This window comes from Lytechinus variegatus, chromosome 16 (assembly GCF_018143015.1).
Source record: "Lytechinus variegatus isolate NC3 chromosome 16, Lvar_3.0, whole genome shotgun sequence".
Lineage (NCBI taxonomy): Eukaryota > Metazoa > Echinodermata > Echinoidea > Temnopleuroida > Toxopneustidae > Lytechinus > Lytechinus variegatus.
In genome coordinates this window covers 20627069-20646445 of record NC_054755.1, presented here as the reverse complement: position 1 = coordinate 20646445, position 19377 = coordinate 20627069, and the positions used below count along the sequence as shown (strand labels likewise).

Genomic DNA, 19377 nt, shown 5'->3' with positions numbered 1-19377 from the left:
TGAAAAGTCAATTTTGGCTGAGCTGCAGCTGCGTCTGCGTTGCCCAAGTGGTGATGGCGTAACGTCGTTGGATGGAATACGTGGTGCCTGGGAATGGCGAGGCGGGGCCCAGGCGCGGATCCATGGGGGGGGCCGAGGGGGCCTTGGCCCCCCCCCCCTTCGGCGAAAAAAAAGAGAGAGGGAAAGAAAGAGAAAAAGAGGGGAAGAGGGGAAAAAAGAAGAAAAAGAAGAAAGGAAGAAAAAAAAGAGAGGAAAAGGGGGAAAGAAAAAAGAAAAAGAGAGAGAGGAGAGGGGGAAAAGAAGAGGGGGGAGAGAGAGGAAGAGGGGAAGGAAGAAGAGGGGAAAAAGAGAGAGGAAAGGGGGAAAGAAAAGAAGAAAAAGGGAAGAGGGGGAAGGAAGGGAAGGAAAAGAGAGAGGAAAAGGGGAAAGAAAGAGAAGGAAAAAGAGAGGGAAAGGAAAAGGAGAAAAAAAAAGAGAGGGGAAGAGGGGAAAGGAAGAGAAGAAAAGGAGAGAGAGGAAAAAGAGGAAAGAAAAGGAGGAAGAGAAGAAAAGAAAGGGGGAGGGAGAGGGAGGAAAGAAGAGAAGAAAAAAAAGAGGGGAAAGAAAAGAAGAAGGGAAAGAAAAAAAGAGAAAAAGAGGGGAAAGAAAGAGAAAAAAGAGGAAGAGGGGGAAGGAAGAGAAGAAAAAGGGAGGGGGAGGGAGAAGAAAAAAAAGAGGAAGAGGGGGAAGAGAGAGGAAAAAGAAAAAAAAGAAAGAGAGGAAGAGGGAAGAAAGAAGAGGAAAAAAGAGAGAGAAGGGGGAAGAAAAGGGGAAAGGAAGAGAAGAAAAGGAGGGGGAGAGGGGGAAAAAAGAGGAAGAGGGGAAAGAAAAGGAGAGAGGGGAAGAGGGAGGAAAGAAAAAAAGAGAGGGGAAAGAAAAGAAGAAAAAGAAGAGGGGAAAGAAAAGGAGAAAAGAAGAGGGGAAAGAAAGAGAAAAGAGAGGAAGAGGGGGAAGGAAGAGAAGAAAAGGGAGGGGAGGGGGAGGAAAAAAGAGGAAGAGGGTTAAAAGAGAGAGGAAAAGGGGAAAAGGAGAAAGAGGAAGAGGGAAGAAAGGAGAGAAGAAAAAAGAAAGAGAGAAAGGCGGAAAGAAGAGAAGAAAAGGGGAGACGAAGAGGGAAAGGACGAGAAGAAAAAAAGAGGAAGAGGAGGAAAGAAAATGATGTTCGAACCAAAAGGGCGCTGAAATGATGTTCGAAGGAATGTCAAAATGCTGTTCGAACTGGGGGCAGAATTGATGTTTGAACGGGGGGGGGGGCGAATTAATGTTCGACGTAGGGGCGCCAAATTGATGTTGGAACTGGGGGGGGGGGGGCTCAAAGTGATACTCGAGCTAGGGGGGGGGGGGCGAAATGGTATTCGAACTAGGGGCGCCAAATTGATGTTGGACCTACATGTAGGGGCGCCGAATCGAGTTTCGAACTATTATAGGAGGGCGCCGAAATGATGTTCGAAGGGATGCCAAAATGATGTTCGAACTGGGGGCCGAATTGATGTTCGAACGGGGGGGGGGGGGGGCGAAGTGATGATCGACCTACATGTAGGGGCGCCAAATTAATATTCAACTAGGGGCGCCAAATTGATGTTGGACCTACATGTAGGGGCGCCGAATTGATACTCGAACTAGGGAGGGGGGCCGAATCGATGTTCGAGGTAGGGGGCGCCAAATTGATACTCAAACTAGGGGGGCGAAATGATATTCGAACTAGGGAAGGCAAATTGAGTTCGAAGGAATGCCAAAATGATGTTCGAACTGGGGGCCGAATTGATGTTCGAACGGGGGGGGGGGCAAATTGAGGATCGACCTACATGTAGGGGCGCCGAACTGATATTCGAACTAGGAGGGCGCCGAAATGATGTTCGAAGTGGGGGCGCTAAATTGATTCTTGAACTGGGGAGGCGGCCGAATCGATGTTCGAGGTAGGGGGCGCCAAATTGATACTCAAACTAGGGGGCGCCGAATGGATGTTCTAACTAGGGGGCGCAAAACTAATACTCGAGCTAGGGGGGCGAAATGATATTCGAAGGGGGGGGGGGCAAATTAATGATCGAACTAGGGGGCGCAAAATTGATACTCGAGCTAGGGGGGATGATATTCGAACTAGGGAAGGCAAATTGAGTTCGAAGGGATGCCAAAATGATGTTCGAAGGGGGGGGGGCAAATTGATGATCGACCTACATGTAGGGGAGCCGAACTGATATTCGAAATGCCGCCTTGTTGTTGGCTCATTGTTCCATATATTGAAAGTTTAAAATGCCTTGGCCCTGAGGTTTTTAGGCATGGCCTTGGGGATTGATGCCTTGGCCTTGGAGGTTTGAGCCTTGACTACAACACTGATGGACATATTGATAGATATTATTTACAGAAATTTTGAAGTTTACTTGCAAGCACTAAGAAATAAATGTTCAGAATTGAACCCCGAAGGGTTGATGCAAAATCAGCACCCTGTGGGTTAAAAAATTGAACCCTGCGGTTGGGGTTCATTTTTGCACCCTGCGGGTTCAATTTGAAATTTAGGGGTGCAGTTTTGAACCCGCAGGGTGCAAAAATGAACCCCAACTGCAGGGTTCAATTTTTAAACCCCAAATCAGGGGTTCAATTTTTGAACCCATTGGGTGCTGATTTTGCAAGAACCTTTCGGGGTTCAATTTTGAACCTTTATTTTTTAGTGTGCAATATGTAATAGAATAAATGATACTTTCATTGTAATGGTGAAAGTTTCGGATGCGTTTTTTATTTTTTGACGAATCGTCAAATACTCAAATAACTCTATGGTTTATATCGTTCCTATATTTTTTGTTTCATGTAGTAATGCGTAAAAGACAGCTATATACAGTTGATGATACGACACCTTTTCTTTTCTAACCTACAGTGGGAAATCACGTTTTATTTTTTTAAACGAATTCCACTGAAAATATTACGTGGATTTACTCAGGCCTAAACTGCATTGCTATCATTTACATTTATTGTTACATCTTGAAATAGTTGATGTATACAAGATACATGGGACCTTGGAATTCATGTTTCACTAGTATTGTATGAAAGAGAGAGATAAGAACTTATCGTCCAAAATGATGCGAACTTAAGAGCATTGTTTTCATATTTATAAAGACACTGACAATAAAGTATATTTTTACAGTAATTTATCTTTAGTATCTTATATTCTTTTTATATACACCGTTTACACGCATTTTGTTTCTTTTGAAAATCTTTTTGGAGTATATAAAATTTGAGCAAGATTATAAGATGCATAACCTTTTGATACTTTATATGATTGTTGCAAGAGCGGAAGAGCCAATGTTTGCTGATTAGGACTGACAAGACAACTCACTGTTTTGAATGGAATTCAAGCGAATAACAAAAGATTATATAATATATCCAAACACTTACAGATCAAAGTAGGCAGTGCACTCCCAATTAGTAAATGCTGAGTGCTGACTACTGAATCTACCTCACCTTTATAATAAAAAACATGTAAATTTATATCTTTTTCAAGAATATCTTACCCAAAATAAAATATTAATTTTCTTTCATGCAGAATATACAATTTAGTTATTGCACAACCAGTTTTCATACGCGGCGATACAGGGGCGTCATCCCCGTAAGATTTTTCAACCCCTGAAGTAAAAAGTAGAAAAGAAAAAAATAATGGGAGTACCCACAAGAACGAAGAATGCCTACAATGCAAAAGAGGTTTCTGTGAGAAGTAACTGAACTAGACATTACCCATTCGGCAATGGGAGTCAATATTTCGGAACGATTATTACTTGACTTGAAATTAGGGCCCCTAAGAAATCCTGGATCCGCGCCTGGATCCCGCTCACATAATTCTAGCAGGGCCTACTCTGATGAGAAGTTAAACGAATTGAAAGCATCAAATGGTTAAAATAGAAATCGCTCGAGTTTCCCGCTCGCATCGATTATTTGTTAAAGTGATATTACATTTATTCATGAACACATCATTATAAAACCATTATTCAATTGCATCTTCTTCATGCATAGGCGGATACAGGTGGGGACCCGAGGGGTCCGGACCCCCTATTGGTAGAGCAAAAAAAGGGGGGAAGAAAGAAAAAGGAAGGAAAAGAAAAAAGAAAAGGAGGAAGACGAATGAATAAAATAAGATGAGAGGAAGACTTGGAAAAAATATTTTATGTCACTATATAAAATTTTCGCTCGCGCTTCGCGCTCGCATTGCCTGTTAAGTGATCAAAATATCTTGTTCAACACGGAGCTTGAATATCAAGTTTGGAAGTCAGTATACAAAACATATTTCTCCTTGGAAATCGAACTTTCATTAATTTTTGTGATTTACATATTGATTTTTAAAAAGTGCTCTGTAAAAATGTTAGTTTTATGGTCTGAATATTAACATTTTCCAATTGCGCTGCGCGTTCGCGAATTTGATTTATCAGGTACCTATTATTTTCATGTATTCCATAAAGTTTTCAAAATATCCCTTTTCAGGTCTGATTGTCAAAACGCATCAGCCAGCGCTGCTATGCTTGCATTTTTGATTGGCAGGTTATGTATGTCTCAAGAGAAACTGAAACTGAAACTGAAACTCAATATTGATTGTATAACAAACTACTTAAAATCCCCTTTTCATGACAGTTTATCAAAAATTACTGCTCCTGATTTGCGCTCGCATTAATGGTTAAAAATATATCAACTAATTAATGATGCATCCTATTCATGAATAAAAAGGTGCTTGAAATGTTCAGTGTTCAGGCCATAATATCATCAGATTCCGCGCCCTCATTATGCATTAATACTAAGATATCAATTTAATAATTAAATTGTCACTTTTGTTTTATCTCGCGCTTAGCAAGATGAATAGGAAGATATATAGTCATCATATTCATATGATAACATGTCCTAAGGATGTCAAGGTCCTATGTCTCAAAATTAAAGTAATAATGAAACATATCAGCTCTTTATCAAGTGCGATTTATATCCACCTTACAAGTTTCCTACAAAGTGTTTGAAATATCAGATCGGAATATCAAATATTTTAAGCTCGCGCTTCGCGCTCGCTTTTATTTTCATGATTAAAGATTGTTTAGAATGCCTAGATTCTAGGTCTAAATCTGAAACACGCGCGCGCATTTTCATTCAGTTATCCAGTTTCAGATCACAATATCGAAAAATTCTGCTCGCCCTTTGTGCTCGTATTAGGAAGATTCCCTTTCTCATCCCTTTCATGATTTACAAAACGCGAATAGAGTTTCCCGTTCAAGTTCGAAATCTCGATTTTTTTACGCTCGCACTTCGCGCTCGCATAATTTGATTGTGAAATATGTAATGTCTTCATGGCTAAATGCAAGCAGTCCTTAAAAGGCACTTTTCGATCAGTTCAAAACGTATACAAACATTTTCTGCTCGCGCTTTGCACTCGCATTACTCATCTTTTTCATGATTTAGGAAACATGAATAGAGTGTCCCGTTCTAGGTCTAAAACTAGAAATTTTCCGCTCGCACTTCGCGCTCGCATCAATTGTTTAGTTATACTGTATAGCTATCCTGTTCATTATTACAAAAACTGATTATTAATTTTTCCATTCTTTATGTAGAAATGTCAAAAATTTTCAGCTCGCGCTTCGCACTCGCATTATTTGATTAATGAAATATGTAATGTCTTCATGTCTAAATGCAAGCAGTCGTTAAAAGGCACTTTTCGATCAGTTCAAAACGTATACAAACATTTTCTGCTCGCGCTTTGCACTCGCATTACTCATCTTTTTCATGATTTAGGAAACATGAATAGAGTGTCCCGTTCTAGGTCTAAAACTAGAAATTTTCCGCTCGCACTTCGCGCTCGCATCAATTGTTTAGTTATACTGTATAGCTATCCTGTTCATTATTACAAAAACTGATTATTAATTTTTCCATTCTTTATGTAGAAATGTCAAAAATTTTCGGCTCGCGCTTCGCACTCGCATTATTTGATTAATGAAATATGTAATGTCTTCATGTCTAAATGCAAGCAGTCGTTAAAAGGCACTTTTCGATCAGTTCAAAACGTATACAAACATTTTCTGCTCGCGCTTTGCACTCGCATTACTCATCTTTTTCATGATTTAGGAAACATGAATAGAGTGTCCCGTTCTAGGTCTAAAACTAGAAATTTTCCGCTCGCACTTCGCGCTCGCATCAATTGTTTAGTTATACTGTATAGCTATCCTGTTCATTATTACAAAAACTGATTATTAATTTTTCCATTCTTTATGTAGAAATGTCAAAAATTTTCAGCTCGCGCTTCGCACTCGCATTATTTGATTAATGAAATATGTAATGTCTTCATGTCTAAATGCAAGCAGTCGTTAAAAGGCACTTTTCGATCAGTTCAAAACGTATACAAACATTTTCTGCTCGCGCTTTGCACTCGCATTACTCATCTTTTTCATGATTTAGGAAACATGAATAGAGTGTCCCGTTCTAGGTATAAAACTACAATTTTTCCGCTCGCACTTTGCGCTCGCATCAATTGTTTAGTTATACTGTATAGCTATCCTGTTCATGATTACAAAAACTGATTAAAGTTTTCCATTCTTTATGTAGAAATGTCAAAAATTTTCAGCTCGCGCTTCGCGCTCGCATTATTTGATTGTTGAAATCTTTAACGTCTTCATTGCTAACTGTATGCAGTCTTTAACAGGACTGGTAGGCCTACCTTTCCAATCAGTTCAAAACGTTTATCAAAAAATTATACTCGCGCTTCGCGTTCGCAGTTACTTTTTATTGCAGGCACATCTTTTTTCAGAATGTTCAAATTTTAGGAAAAAATACATACAATTTCAAAAAAAATTGCTCGCGCTTCGCGCGGTCATTATAAAACAAGGATTATGATATTATACATTTATGTTGATTTAGAGAATAAAGCTAAGAGGTGACTTTAAGACTACCCCCTTCAAAGAAACAAACGAAAAAAAAATGTTCGAGCGGCCGATCGGGGAAAATGTGGCCCCTTTATTGGCGAAGGCTGAATCCGCCCCTGATTCATGTGCTTATGAAATAAGATAATTCAACATGCATTTAAGGCACTTATGATTGCCTGGGGGAGGGAGGGGCCGCCATTGGCGGCAGAAGCCAAAAAATGTAGGGGGTGTGCACTTGAATTTTTGGGATGGACACAGGTACAAAATTGGACAAGCGCCCCCCAAAAAGGTTATCAACCTAAATTTTAGGAGTTGCTAAACCAAAATTTTTGACAAGCAAAAAAAAAAAAAAAAAAAGCCATCAACCTAGGGGGGGGGGACAACACACGTTTCAGGGGAGTCCACGTGAATTTAGGGGGAACCAGGAAAACAAATTGCCCAGCCAAAAAAAAAAAAAAAGTTTATCATAAACAAATTTAGGGGGGACCGTCCCCCGTCTAAAATTTAGGAGGGGACACGTCCCCCCACCGCCTATGGGGGCCGCCATTTTTCCGAAAAGTACACAGGGGCGCCAAAATCAGGTCGAATTTGGGCCCCCCTCCCTTCGAAATCCTGGATCCGCGCCTGGGGGGGGGGGGGTACGTGCTTCGATCGTAGGATCGGCTAACATACGTAGCTAACGTGGCCGAGTGTTCGCAGTCATATCTGACGAAACACATGAAAGTCGGGGGTTCGATCCCCGCCACAGCAATCAAATTAAACATATACATGGAAAGGCCATGTACGCATTCTTGGTAATATGTGTGCACTTGTTAGAAAAAAATGTTTGTATGACATCATATTCTCTAGGCTATAGGGCGGCCCATATACAAGACAGAAAAAAGTATTGGAAGAAGCAGCTAGCTGTTACACATAATTAATAAAATATCATTATTATTATTATTATTATGATTGTTATTATTATTATTATTATCATTATTATTATTATTGTTGTTTTTTTATTATTATAGTAGGTTTCACGGTACACCATGTCTCTTTCTTGGGCAAGTGTTGGTCCTGAAAAGGACCACGTACCCAATCTGTGTGTTCTTGGCGTCCTAATGAGATTATCATTATTATTATTATTATCATTATTATTGATATTTTTTGTTATTATCATTATTATCATCATTATTTTTTCATTAGTAGTAGTAGTGGTTAGTAGTAGTAGAGTAGTAGTAGTAGTAGTAGTAGTAGTAGTAGTAGTAGAAGTAGTAGTAGTAGTAGTAGTAGTAGTAGTAGTAGTAGTAGTAGTAGTAGTAGTAGTAGTAGTAGTAACATTGTCGTAGTATCATAAAGAGTATGTAGGGGACAGAGAAAAGGCCCTGTGTAGTGCTATATTGCTATATTAGGTTATGTCCAACCACCCCCGAATCGGAATGCACTTTCGACGCCCCGATCATTATGGTAGGACACAAGTCATGAACACGGGACCCCATGAACACAGACCACGAAAATCAATCGGAGTGATGGTCAACGAAGGGAGAGAGGGGTATAGGCCTATAGAAGAGTCCTAAGTTTTATTTTGTTTAGTACGTATAGGTCCTATATCAGGGGCGATCCCCCCCGCCCCTGGAAAACCCCTACCATTAGCAAGCAGCGAAAAGGGATGAAAAAAAGGGAATAAGTAGAAGGATATTACATAAAGTGGTCTCTCCCTCCAAATATTCTGATCAATCTTGTCCTAATGATCATAAACTACTGAAACAACGATAGAAAATAAATAAATAAATAAAAGTTTTCACGCACTTAACTGGGGGTAAACGGAAAGAACAGGAGATGATCAAATAACGATATATTACGCATTTACAAATATTGTCATGCCTATACTCCATGTACATCTTAGTGAGGTACCCTCAATTTCCCCTTTGCACAATGAATTACACGTTACATAACATGTTTATAAAGAAGTAGGTTTTAGCTGACTTTGTGGTACATGATTTTTTATCTTTTCCTCTGGTATATATATATATTTTTAATCGCACCGGCCAACAATGAACCTTCATTCAAATCGCACCAAAAAAGAACCTTCATTTACAAAAAAATATATAAGAAAAATTTAAAATGGGGAAAAAACCCCAACCATATCAAAGATTCTGCAATTCTGACAAAATATATGGTAGGTGAGGGTAAATGATATAGGCAAATAAAAAGCTCAGTCAACTGTAGAATATTGAAAAGTGGTCCATTCGCTCGAAAGAATGCTGTAAAATTCTGTAAAGACAATTCATACACAAAACAGGGGTCGTGGAGTGTGAGGGGGTACTGGGGCAGTAAAAAAATGAGGACCTAATCCATGGGCGGAAATCCCCTAAGGTAGGGGGACCAGGGGCTGGAAAATTCGACAAGCAAAAACAAAGTTATCTCCCAAAATGTAAGGGGATTTCAACCCCTTAAAAATGACATGCAAAAAAAAGGGGAAAAAAGGGTTTTCACCCAAAATGTGAGGTCATTTTGTCCAAAATACATGTATTATTTACATTGTGAATGATGTATTTTTCTCCACCATAAACGACCAAAATAGTAGGGGGACATTTGATATTGTGCCCCCTACTATTTTTGGAAGGGGGGAGCGTCCCCCTGTCTCCACTTGGATTTTCGCCCATGAGTACTAATCAAACCCTAAACTCTAATTGTAATAATCTTCTCGAAGTAATTAATCATCAGTCGTACAGCGATCTAAATGCTCATCCGTGTCATAATGATCTTGAATATGTCGATTTATGTGCTTTCCAAATGAGATATATTTTTCATTACTGTCTGTCCCGTCAGTCGAACTAGATGACAGGCAGAATCAACCCTAATTAGACAACTATTTGAGCCCTTGCCCTATTTAGACAGCTCATCAACCAATGTTTCTTACAATCACGTTTTACGTCTCTTCCTCTTTTCATTTCCGATTGCTTTGATTGAAATTCAATTGACAAGTCAATCACTTCACTACAATAAAGCGATTTAAGTCCAGGGAATTGTTGGTAATAATGCTCTGGTAAAGCGATGATTATGACGGGTGGGGGCGGCATGCCCGTATCACAACTGTGACAACAATGAGATGCGACGAAATATAGGCAGAGATCATAATAACAATTTAATGACCATTTTCATTAATGTCTTTTGATCTCTTTTTGGCACTTTATCATGAGGTTTGAGAGACAAAACAAAATAGCGTCTAAACTTACCTTCATTGATTTTGAATGTAGAATAGGTTCCATGATATATCATCATTTGTGGCAGCTTTTCAGGGGTAAGACTTCTCATTATTTATTAATTGATTAATTAATTAATTAATTTATTTATTTATTAATTGATTGATTGATTTATTAATTAATTTATTGATTAATTCATTTATTTATCTATTTGTTTGTTTATTCATTCATTTATTCATATATTTATGAATTTATTCATCATTCATCTTTTTATTTTTTTCTGTTTTCGAATATATCTAATGTCTTAACTAAAGAATCAGGACATTGGGGCAAGATTAGACCTATAGATGGGATACAATTCAGTTTTAATTTCAATTAAACATTTCGATACATTAATTTGGAAGGGCATTAGAACGGCCATGTACGGGGGTGGGTGTGGGAGGGTCTACACCCTTTAATTTTTCGAGCTGCCAAAATTGAGGGGGATGATGGTTAAGTATAAGGAATAGTGTTGAAAATGAAAATCCATATTTTATTGTTTGAAATAGACATGAAATGAAATACTCCGAAAATTTGCTTTCCCCAATTGATCGTGGGCCCGGCAGCCACTGTGCAGCGCCAGATCGACCAGGCTTTATCCCTTTAATCGTTGAACGCCAACCAGGGTAGCAGCAACTACCATCTTTTAACGTCGATGTCACGATGCTATATATATATATATACACCATTTTACACAATGATGCATTTTAGAATCGAACTGAAGCATCAAATAACGTTTTTGAAAAATATAATGGGACAATCAAAGGCAATATTTCATCCCAGACACCAGTGATTTTGTTTTCTCTATACAGAAAGAAACTAAACTAAAAGAGTAGGCCTATCTGGTATGTAAACCCTATCCCGCCCGGAGGGGGAAAAACACTACCTCGACATTTTTTCACGATAATTATGTAAATGTGAAAAGTTTTCGCCGCGAAATACATAAGAAAAAACAATTAAATACAAAATAATTTTTCGTATAAGAAGAGTGTCCAAACCAAAATCTAGAAGTTTGGGGGTTATATTGAAAGAATTACTGCCTTATCGTATGCATTAATTACCAATCAAAAATGAATTTGAATCATTTTGGTACACTTGACAATCGAATTATAGAGGTTTACGTCATGGGTGAAGTGCATGCCAAATTTCGTCACGATCTCGCGATCAACGCCGAGAGCCGACATCGGGGGTGGGTGGGGGGGGGGGGAAACAGCCCCCCCCCCGCCAGGCTATGCGATTTAAAAATATCCCGGTCTATTAGGTTTAATACTATTAAATCATTAGCTTGCACAACAAAATGTCAGTATTTATACGATTGGTCAGGGGCTACAAAAGACCTAAAAATGATTTAATTTCTAGAAAATATCGCATTGAAATGCCAAAGAAAGAAAAGTTAAACAAAATTCAGCTCAAATAATTTCGTGCTTACTTGATAAAAATACTTATATTTTATACCATTATTTTAATGGCTTTGGGCTATTATTAATTGAGGCTTTTCCTTTTATTTTGGGATATTTTTTGTATGCACATTACACGAAATGCAGAAAACTTTTTCTTTATGTATACAGTAGCTGTAAATGGGACTCATTAGATTGGAATCGGTTCGTTAGGTCTGTAGAATAAATGTAGAACAAGAATTCTTTAAAAAATGTCTGGGATATCTGGAGGCGGTTTTGAAGACACTGATTGCTTTAGCGCCTAGGTTTTCAAGAATTTTCGGGAATGTTTGGGCTGCAATACACTGCCCCCCCCCCCTGACGAGGATTTTTGTTCTTTTTTGCGGACGATTTTGCACCCCCCCCCCATTTGGAAAATCCTAGGTATGCTACTGCTGCAATGGGAGCATAGCAATGTGACCCTTCGCCTTGAATTATTTGTTCCTATCTAGTTTCAGACTATTCCTTGTATAATTCTCAAAGCCCATTCGGTAGGGGGGTCGGGGGTTCGATCGAACCACCTAAAGTTTCAAACACAAGGAAAGCTTGTCAAAATTTTCTGGACCTAAATGGCCAACAGTTATTGCTGATAAGCTTTTTTCTTTCGCTTGTCAATTTTTAAAGCCACATTTGTACTTCAACACCCCTAATTGAAATCTCTGGCTACGCGGACTGCTCCTTTTTTTATAGATATATTGACACTACATTGCAGCTGCAACATTTTAGGATGGCCACCCCTGGAACACTGGACAACGTCTCAAGGATTCTTGAAGACATCCAAGACACAGGGGAGAAACTCCGCTCAGAGACATCATTTTTTGATGTTGCTCGGTACATCATGGACACCTTGGGGTTTCTCATCAACGGATTCACACTGGTTGTTGTACTGGTGAAGCAGAATTTGAGGAGACAGCACAACGTCTTCACCTTTAATCTCGCCTTGGCAGATTTTATGAGCACAACCTCTTATCTCTCAGATGCATTTTCCACACCGGTAAGCTTTGATCGTAGTCGGTTGCTCCCGTGTACATTTTCTGTTCTCTGATGGAAAATGAACGCGAGAAAAAATTGATTTCCTACATAGACGACAATCTTCAGTAACCTGTTTCTTTCCCTGACGTATAACATGAACAATAGAGGGTTGTCGAGAGAGCCTTGGGGAACACCAAAGAGCCCTTGAGAGAATTGCTGATATATAATAATGTTTCTATTTGACACACACTGATACAACCAATTTACATCCGTAACTTTTTTAATGTCTATCATAAAACTAGCACTTGAGCAAGACGATAGATATTTCGAATCTTAAATTATCCATAACGTACTCAACTGAGGCGGTTGTACAGGGGTCTTGGTGGTCTAGGATTCATTAAGTAGTTACAAGAAATGCAGAGTTACAAGCAGAGACTCCAACCCTACGAACCTTCTGACCTGGAGATTCTCCCGCCTGGATCCCCCCGCAAACTGGAGTCTCCAACTTTATCGCGCACATCACGAGCGCGAAGTACCTTGCGGCAGGGGTCCAGGGGAGCGTTTCATCAATATTTTCATCCGACAAGTTGTCAGATCTGACATCTTTCCATGATTTTGATTGGCTGAGAGGCACTGTTCCTATGGTAACTGTCGGATAAAATGGGAGTTGTCGGATAAAACGTCCGACAAGTCCTTTCATGAAACGCCCCAGGTCTCGCTAAAAGGACCAAGGGTTCGCTAGAGATCCTATCTCAGGCTAATTCTTCAATATAATTATGATACCTGTGGCGTAATGAGCCAAAAATTTTGATGGGGCTATAATGGCGTATCGCGTATCGAGCGAGCAATGTTGACATTTTTGTCTCGCCCACCGGAGGTGATAAGGCAAGACTGAGGGATCCAAATGTCGTCTGTCGTCCGTCACAAACCTAATGACACATTACTCCACAACTGTAAGATGGACTTAGGGGACCTGCATGTTATGCTGCAGTTGGAGGTCACATGGTAAGGTCAAAGGTCATTTTCAGGTCAACGTTAAAGTTTACATGCAAGACTCTCTTATGACACCTAACTCTGCAACCGTAAGTCACTTTTCAACCAAACTTGGATGGTAGATGGACTTGGGGGACCTGCATGTTATGCTGCAGTCTGAGGTCACATGGTAAGGTCAAAGGTCATTTTCAGGTCAACGTTAAAGTTTACATGCAAGACTCTCTTATGACACCTAACTCTGCAACCGAAAGTCACTTTTCAACCAAACTTGGATGGTAGATGGACTTTAGGGACCTGCATGTTATGCTGCAGTTTGAGGTCACATGGTAAGGTCAAAGGTCATTTCCAGGTCAACGTTAAAGTTTACATGCAAGACTCTCTTATGACACCTAACTCCGCAACCGAAAGTCACTTTTCAACCAAACTTGGATGGTACATAGACTTGGGGGACCTGCATGTTATGCTGCAGTCTGAGGTCATATGGTAAGATCAAAGGTCATTTTCAGGTCAACGTTAAAGTTTACATGCAAGACTCTGTTATGACACCTAACTCCGCAACCGAAAGTCACTTTTCAACCAAACTTGGATGGTAGATGGACTTTAGGGACCTGCATGCAATGCTGCAGTTGGAGGTCACATGGTAAGGTCAAAGGTCATTTTCAGGTCAACGTTAAAGTTTACATGCAAGACTCTTAACTCCGCAACCGTATGTCGCTTTTCAACCAAACTTGGATGGTAGATGGACTTGGGGGACCTGCATGTTATGCTGCAGTCTGAGGTCATATGGTAAGGTCAAAGGTCATTTTCAGGTCAAAGTTAAAGTTTACATGCAAGACTCTCTTATGACACCTAACTCCGCAACCGTATGTCGCTTTTCAACCAAACTTGGATGGTAGATGGACTTGGGGGACGTGCATGTTATGCTGCAGTCGAAGGTCACATGGTAAGGTCAAAGGTCATTTTCAGGTCAATGTTAACGTTTACATGCAAGACTTTAACTCCGCAACCGTAAGTCGCTTTCCAACCAAACTTGAATGTACGTAGATGTACTTAGGCGACCTGCATGTTGTGCTGCAGTCGGAGGTCACATGGTAAGGTCAAAGGTCATTATCAGGTCAACATTAAAGTTTACGTGCAAGGCTCTTATGACAAGTGTTATTCCATACCCGTCGAAGTTTCGATATAATCCTCTTGCGTGCCCTCACAAATCATGATATTTCTGTTTATTTTCATAAGTGGGCGAGACACAAAATTGCTTTTGCCTTTTTATTTAAGAAATCCAACTTTGTGAGAGACTTTGACATCATTAGAGATTTTCTCCTTATCTCTTCTGTTCTTGGTCGTTATTTATTTTTATTTTATTTGTGTATGCCTTAGTATGGTACTAAGTGATTAACAATTCAATGAATCGAATCATCCACGAAGGCAATTAATAGGAGGGCCTAAGGAAGGATGATGCTAGCTAGCTAGCTAAATTTACGAGTACGAGATCGCAGGGAGCGTTGACGCTCTACTTGAGTTTTAACTTGAATTTCGGCTTGGATATGAACATTTGAGTTAGTTTAAAAAGGTGTTTGGGCTGGAGAAAGATAATCTTAAGCAGGAGATAATAAGTGGGATAATAACTGGGCGGGCGGGCGGCGGTTATTAAAATTCGAGCGGGAGTTTTTGCGAAAATGGGCTTTCGGCGGGAGATCTCCCGCAGAAAGCGGGAGAGTTGGAGTCTCAGAGGAAGAGCAGGATAGAGGGAAGAAAGAAAAGTACAAAAAAGGAGAGGTCTGTGACATGCATCTCTAAATTATACCCTTTAAGTTCAATATCGAGAAATAATCATAGCTTCCTCTTGAGGTCGTCTGCCCCACCCTTCGCTGTCCAAGGCGTGTGTGTGTTGTTTGTGTATTTGAGTTTTGTCAGACGTGTATCAATCAGATATGATTATTTACGTCTGGGACCGACCTTTAACGTCACCATCCGAAAGACGTGACCAGGGCTCGAACCTCGAACCTCTGCATCAATTTGTAACTTCCCAACAGCTTGGATTACAGGCGCACGCCACAACGCACAGCAAAATATGGGCCCTAACTTCAACGAAGTAGAAACTTATTTTGATTATAGTTATCTATTAATGACTTTCTTTATTTTACCATAGCGGAATCATCAAATGATCAAGGACACCTTCGTGTTTTCGTGCATGATTTCCTCCAATATCAACATCCTGTCGGTGGCGGTCCACCGATTAATCACGATACGCATCGACCCATTCCGGTCCCGGGGTATCGTCACAACCACGCGTTGTCTGATCGCCTGCGCGATCTCGTGGTGTGTGAGCTTCGCCGCTGGTGCAGTTTTCTCGCGCCATCGCGACTTCCTTGTCCATGGGATTTACGGAAGCGTCTTCTTGGCGAGTCTCGTGATGACCGGCCTGTGCTACTTGCTCATCTACCGCGCCGTGACGAGCAACTCCTGCAAGGAGGCCTTGACTCGGCAACGGCTGGAGGAGAACTGGCGGCTTCTCCAAGCGTTTTCCTTGATCTACGGCCTGACTGTGTTCTGTTGGATATGGCTGTGTGCAATTTGGCTGTCGTTCTACAACCATCACCGTGTCCCGCTCTGGCTAAATTACATGGTCCACGCCTGCTTCTCGTTAAGTCGTATCATCAACCCAGCTATATACTGGTGGCGACTGAATGAATTTCGTGCTTTGCTGCCCACGTCGAAATGCTGCAAGAGAAATGAAGTGCAGCCTCTGCAGTCAGATGGGCCTATTTAGGAATGTTGTCAATCCGCGTCAATAGCAAAGTGTCATTCTCTAGATGCCACAGTAGACATAAGTGGCCTGTGCTTCTCAGTCCGGAGAACAGTCTTGATTTGCATGGTCAGTGGGGAAAGTTGTCGGCAAAGAAATGTTGATGAACATCCTTCTGATCATTGACCGTCGCTCTGATCGACTAGTCTTACTACTTGATCGTTGTGAAATCCTTTATGTGGGCAGTTTTATGAAGCTATATAAGAGCGACTTTATAAACGACTGGTGAACTTTTCTTACGCGCTAAACCATCACCAACGGTGTGTACAATCTAACAAAAGAAGGATCACCAGACGTTCTTCTTAAAGTCGCTCTTATCTCTCGAACCGCTTCAGTAAACACCTATCAGGGATCACTGAAGATACATTAGGGATCAATCTCTTTGCAGAGTACTGTACATCTTTGTAGACTACTTTAATAACCGGCCTGGAGTGGGGTAAAATCCACTCGAAAAACAATGGCCTCTCGTCTTCGAGAGGAAGAATGGTATTACACAAAGGCCAGCGATTAATTGCTAAATGAATATTGACATATCAATATCACCGTTACCATGGTTACAGGCGCATTTTGCTCAGTAGACCGATTATAATAATCAGAATCATTCTATCAAATAAATGATTACTCGCTGACTTTTGTGTGATGGGACCCAGAATAGCTGTTATGTTTTAAGAGAGCAAAAAAAAATGTTAGGCTCTGGGTGCACAACGCATTTTCTTTACTGTCTTTGTAGCTTGTGTAAATACTTTAATTGATTTCATTAAAACATCTTCTTCACTTACCGCATCATACATTCCCTTCAGAACAACAAGAATTGGTGAAGACCAAAAATGTCATCAAGATATATCGAAAGTTGTAATCTGAAGCACTGTTTTACAAAAAAAATCTTCAACGAAACTGATAATTTAGGGAATGTTATTTCCTAGTCATGATCATCATTAATTGTTATTCAATATTGTTAATGTGATTTTAAAATTTACTATTTTGTACATGTATATAGTATTGAAAATAATAAAATCAAACTCAACTGGGATTGATTTCAAATTAAGTAGTTAACAGGTTTAAGTTCAGAAAATCTCACCTTGAGCTTGATTTGAGTCTATTTACTCAATGAGACAAGCCCCTAGTTTGTTCATGATCTCGGAAAAGGGACATATTATTTTCAAATCTCGGATTTACATCGTTTTTCTTTCCCGGCGTAATTCATAACTGGAGAATAGATACTGATTTCCCTCATTTCGTGAGAGGTCTATCATATTTTGAAATATTTGATAAAAATTCTTTTATTCACACGTCATATTCAGGCCAGGAAAGTATCGAAGAAATTTCATTCAGAATCTTCGAATTCTTTACAAAAAAATTCATTAATGTGCGAAAAGGAAAATTAATGGTTTTTCTCGAGATGGCATCGATCCTTGAATGCCAGCCATGCTTTGTTGCCATGGTTTCAGATCGCACAAAGAATTTACTTACAATATCATGTGAGTTTACCTTTCGTTGCCTGATTCAAAATGTTTCAAAGATCATTCGACATTTTAGAGTGTCTCCATTATAACATCAAGGGAACGGTTATTGCGGAAATAACAAGAACCTAACAAGAACCTAGTTGAATATCAGACTCACTACAGTGCGTATCAAAAAAAAGTTTACACTTAGAAAAAATGCTGTAAAATCATACATTTGTCATATTCTGAAGATTTTTCCACATTTGATCATTGGTACAGATCCATTTAAGCAAATGACGATATAATTGTCAAAAAATATTTCCGCTTGAGTGAGCACCACTTACTTTTGAAAAGTTAGCGAAAAATGATTTGCGCAGAACTTTGAAATAGTTATGCGAATAAAAGTAGACCATAATCATGGAGAACACAAGGAATTTAGTTGTAAAATTGATTTGAAGATATCTTTTACCCTTTTAAACTTGTTTCCTTACCCGAAACACTTCGAAGAGTGCATTGAGCCCCACCCCACTCCCCCCCCCACCGAGGCCATCGTGACGATATTTGCTTTACACTGAGCTGTCATTTACATGAAATGGCTTAGGCTTGATTTTTATTTTGTTAATCATTTTCAAGCTTGGAAAAAGTGTGGAGGAACAAGTATTAAATGAAAAATGAAATGTAAACCAACTTTAAATGATAAAAACTTAGTAAAAAATGCTGGAGATGTCTGATATAAACTTTTGTTCAGAATCAGTTATGTCCTCAGATCCAGCTGGCACAAAAAGGGTGAAGGCTGTGCTTACTAAGTGTTGAAATTTCAATTTGGGTGGCAAAATTGCTACAAAATGCTTGAATGTATCTGTTTAATTTCAGTTGACTAAAATTGCAAGGGAAATGTATGAGAAACGTTGTGCAGGGTAAGATTGATTTCGCCCTTTCCCCTTGACACAGCGTGAAAACGAGCATTTCTGCGCAAACAGATTTCTGCGAGCTTTACAAAAACGGACAGTGCTCACTCAAGTGTAACATTCTGTCAAAACTTTTACTTTCATCGGATAGATGAGACCCAAACCCAAGAGTGTATGTGAAAAAATTACCCACATGTTGTATATTTTTTAATTCCCAGGGCTTTTTCAAAGTGTAAACTTTTTTTTGATACGCACTGTATAGCGAGGCAGTGGATAAATTTATCGGGTGCCCTATTTGTATAATCAACAACACAAGAGATATCTGCAAACATGATTCAAAGAAGGTGCATGGCAACATAGTGATAGCAGAATTTCATGCTCACGAAACTGGGGCGGGCCTGAGTGCACCGGTTGCAAGCCGTAAGTCTCTAAAATCCAGTGATCTATCCAGATCGGCTGTGAATAGTGACGTACCAGCCGAATTTCGAATTTATTTTAAATCTTGAGGATTAACTTTAAATCTCAAAAGATTTAAATTCAAATCTTTCAGATTTATAATTGAATCAACAAGGTATAAATCTAATATTCGACCGGTCACTATTCACAGCCGATCTAGATTTATTTTGAATCCTAGGAATTTAGAGTGTATTTTTGAGAAAGTACAATCTGTGTAAAACAGCAT

General features: G+C 39.6%; 1 protein-coding gene across 1 annotated transcript; it reads left to right on the top strand.

Moving 5' to 3' along the window:
- Positions 1-12270: 12270 nt before the first annotated feature.
- Positions 12271-16703, top strand: LOC121429399 (rhodopsin-like). Its single transcript, XM_041626379.1, has 2 exons — positions 12271-12568; positions 15689-16703. Exons 1-2 carry the CDS (start codon positions 12302-12304, stop codon positions 16307-16309), a joined length of 888 nt encoding a protein of 295 aa, XP_041482313.1. The 5' UTR covers positions 12271-12301; the 3' UTR covers positions 16310-16703.
- Positions 16704-19377: the final 2674 nt, after the last annotated feature.

Coding starts and splice junctions, on each gene's coding strand:
- LOC121429399 (XM_041626379.1), top strand. CDS start 12,302: ATGGCCACCCCTGGAACACTGGACAACGTCTCAAGGATTCTTGAAGAC. Junction 12,569..15,688: donor CAGATGCATTTTCCACACCG/GTAAGCTTTGAT, acceptor ATTTTACCATAG/CGGAATCATCAAATGATCAA.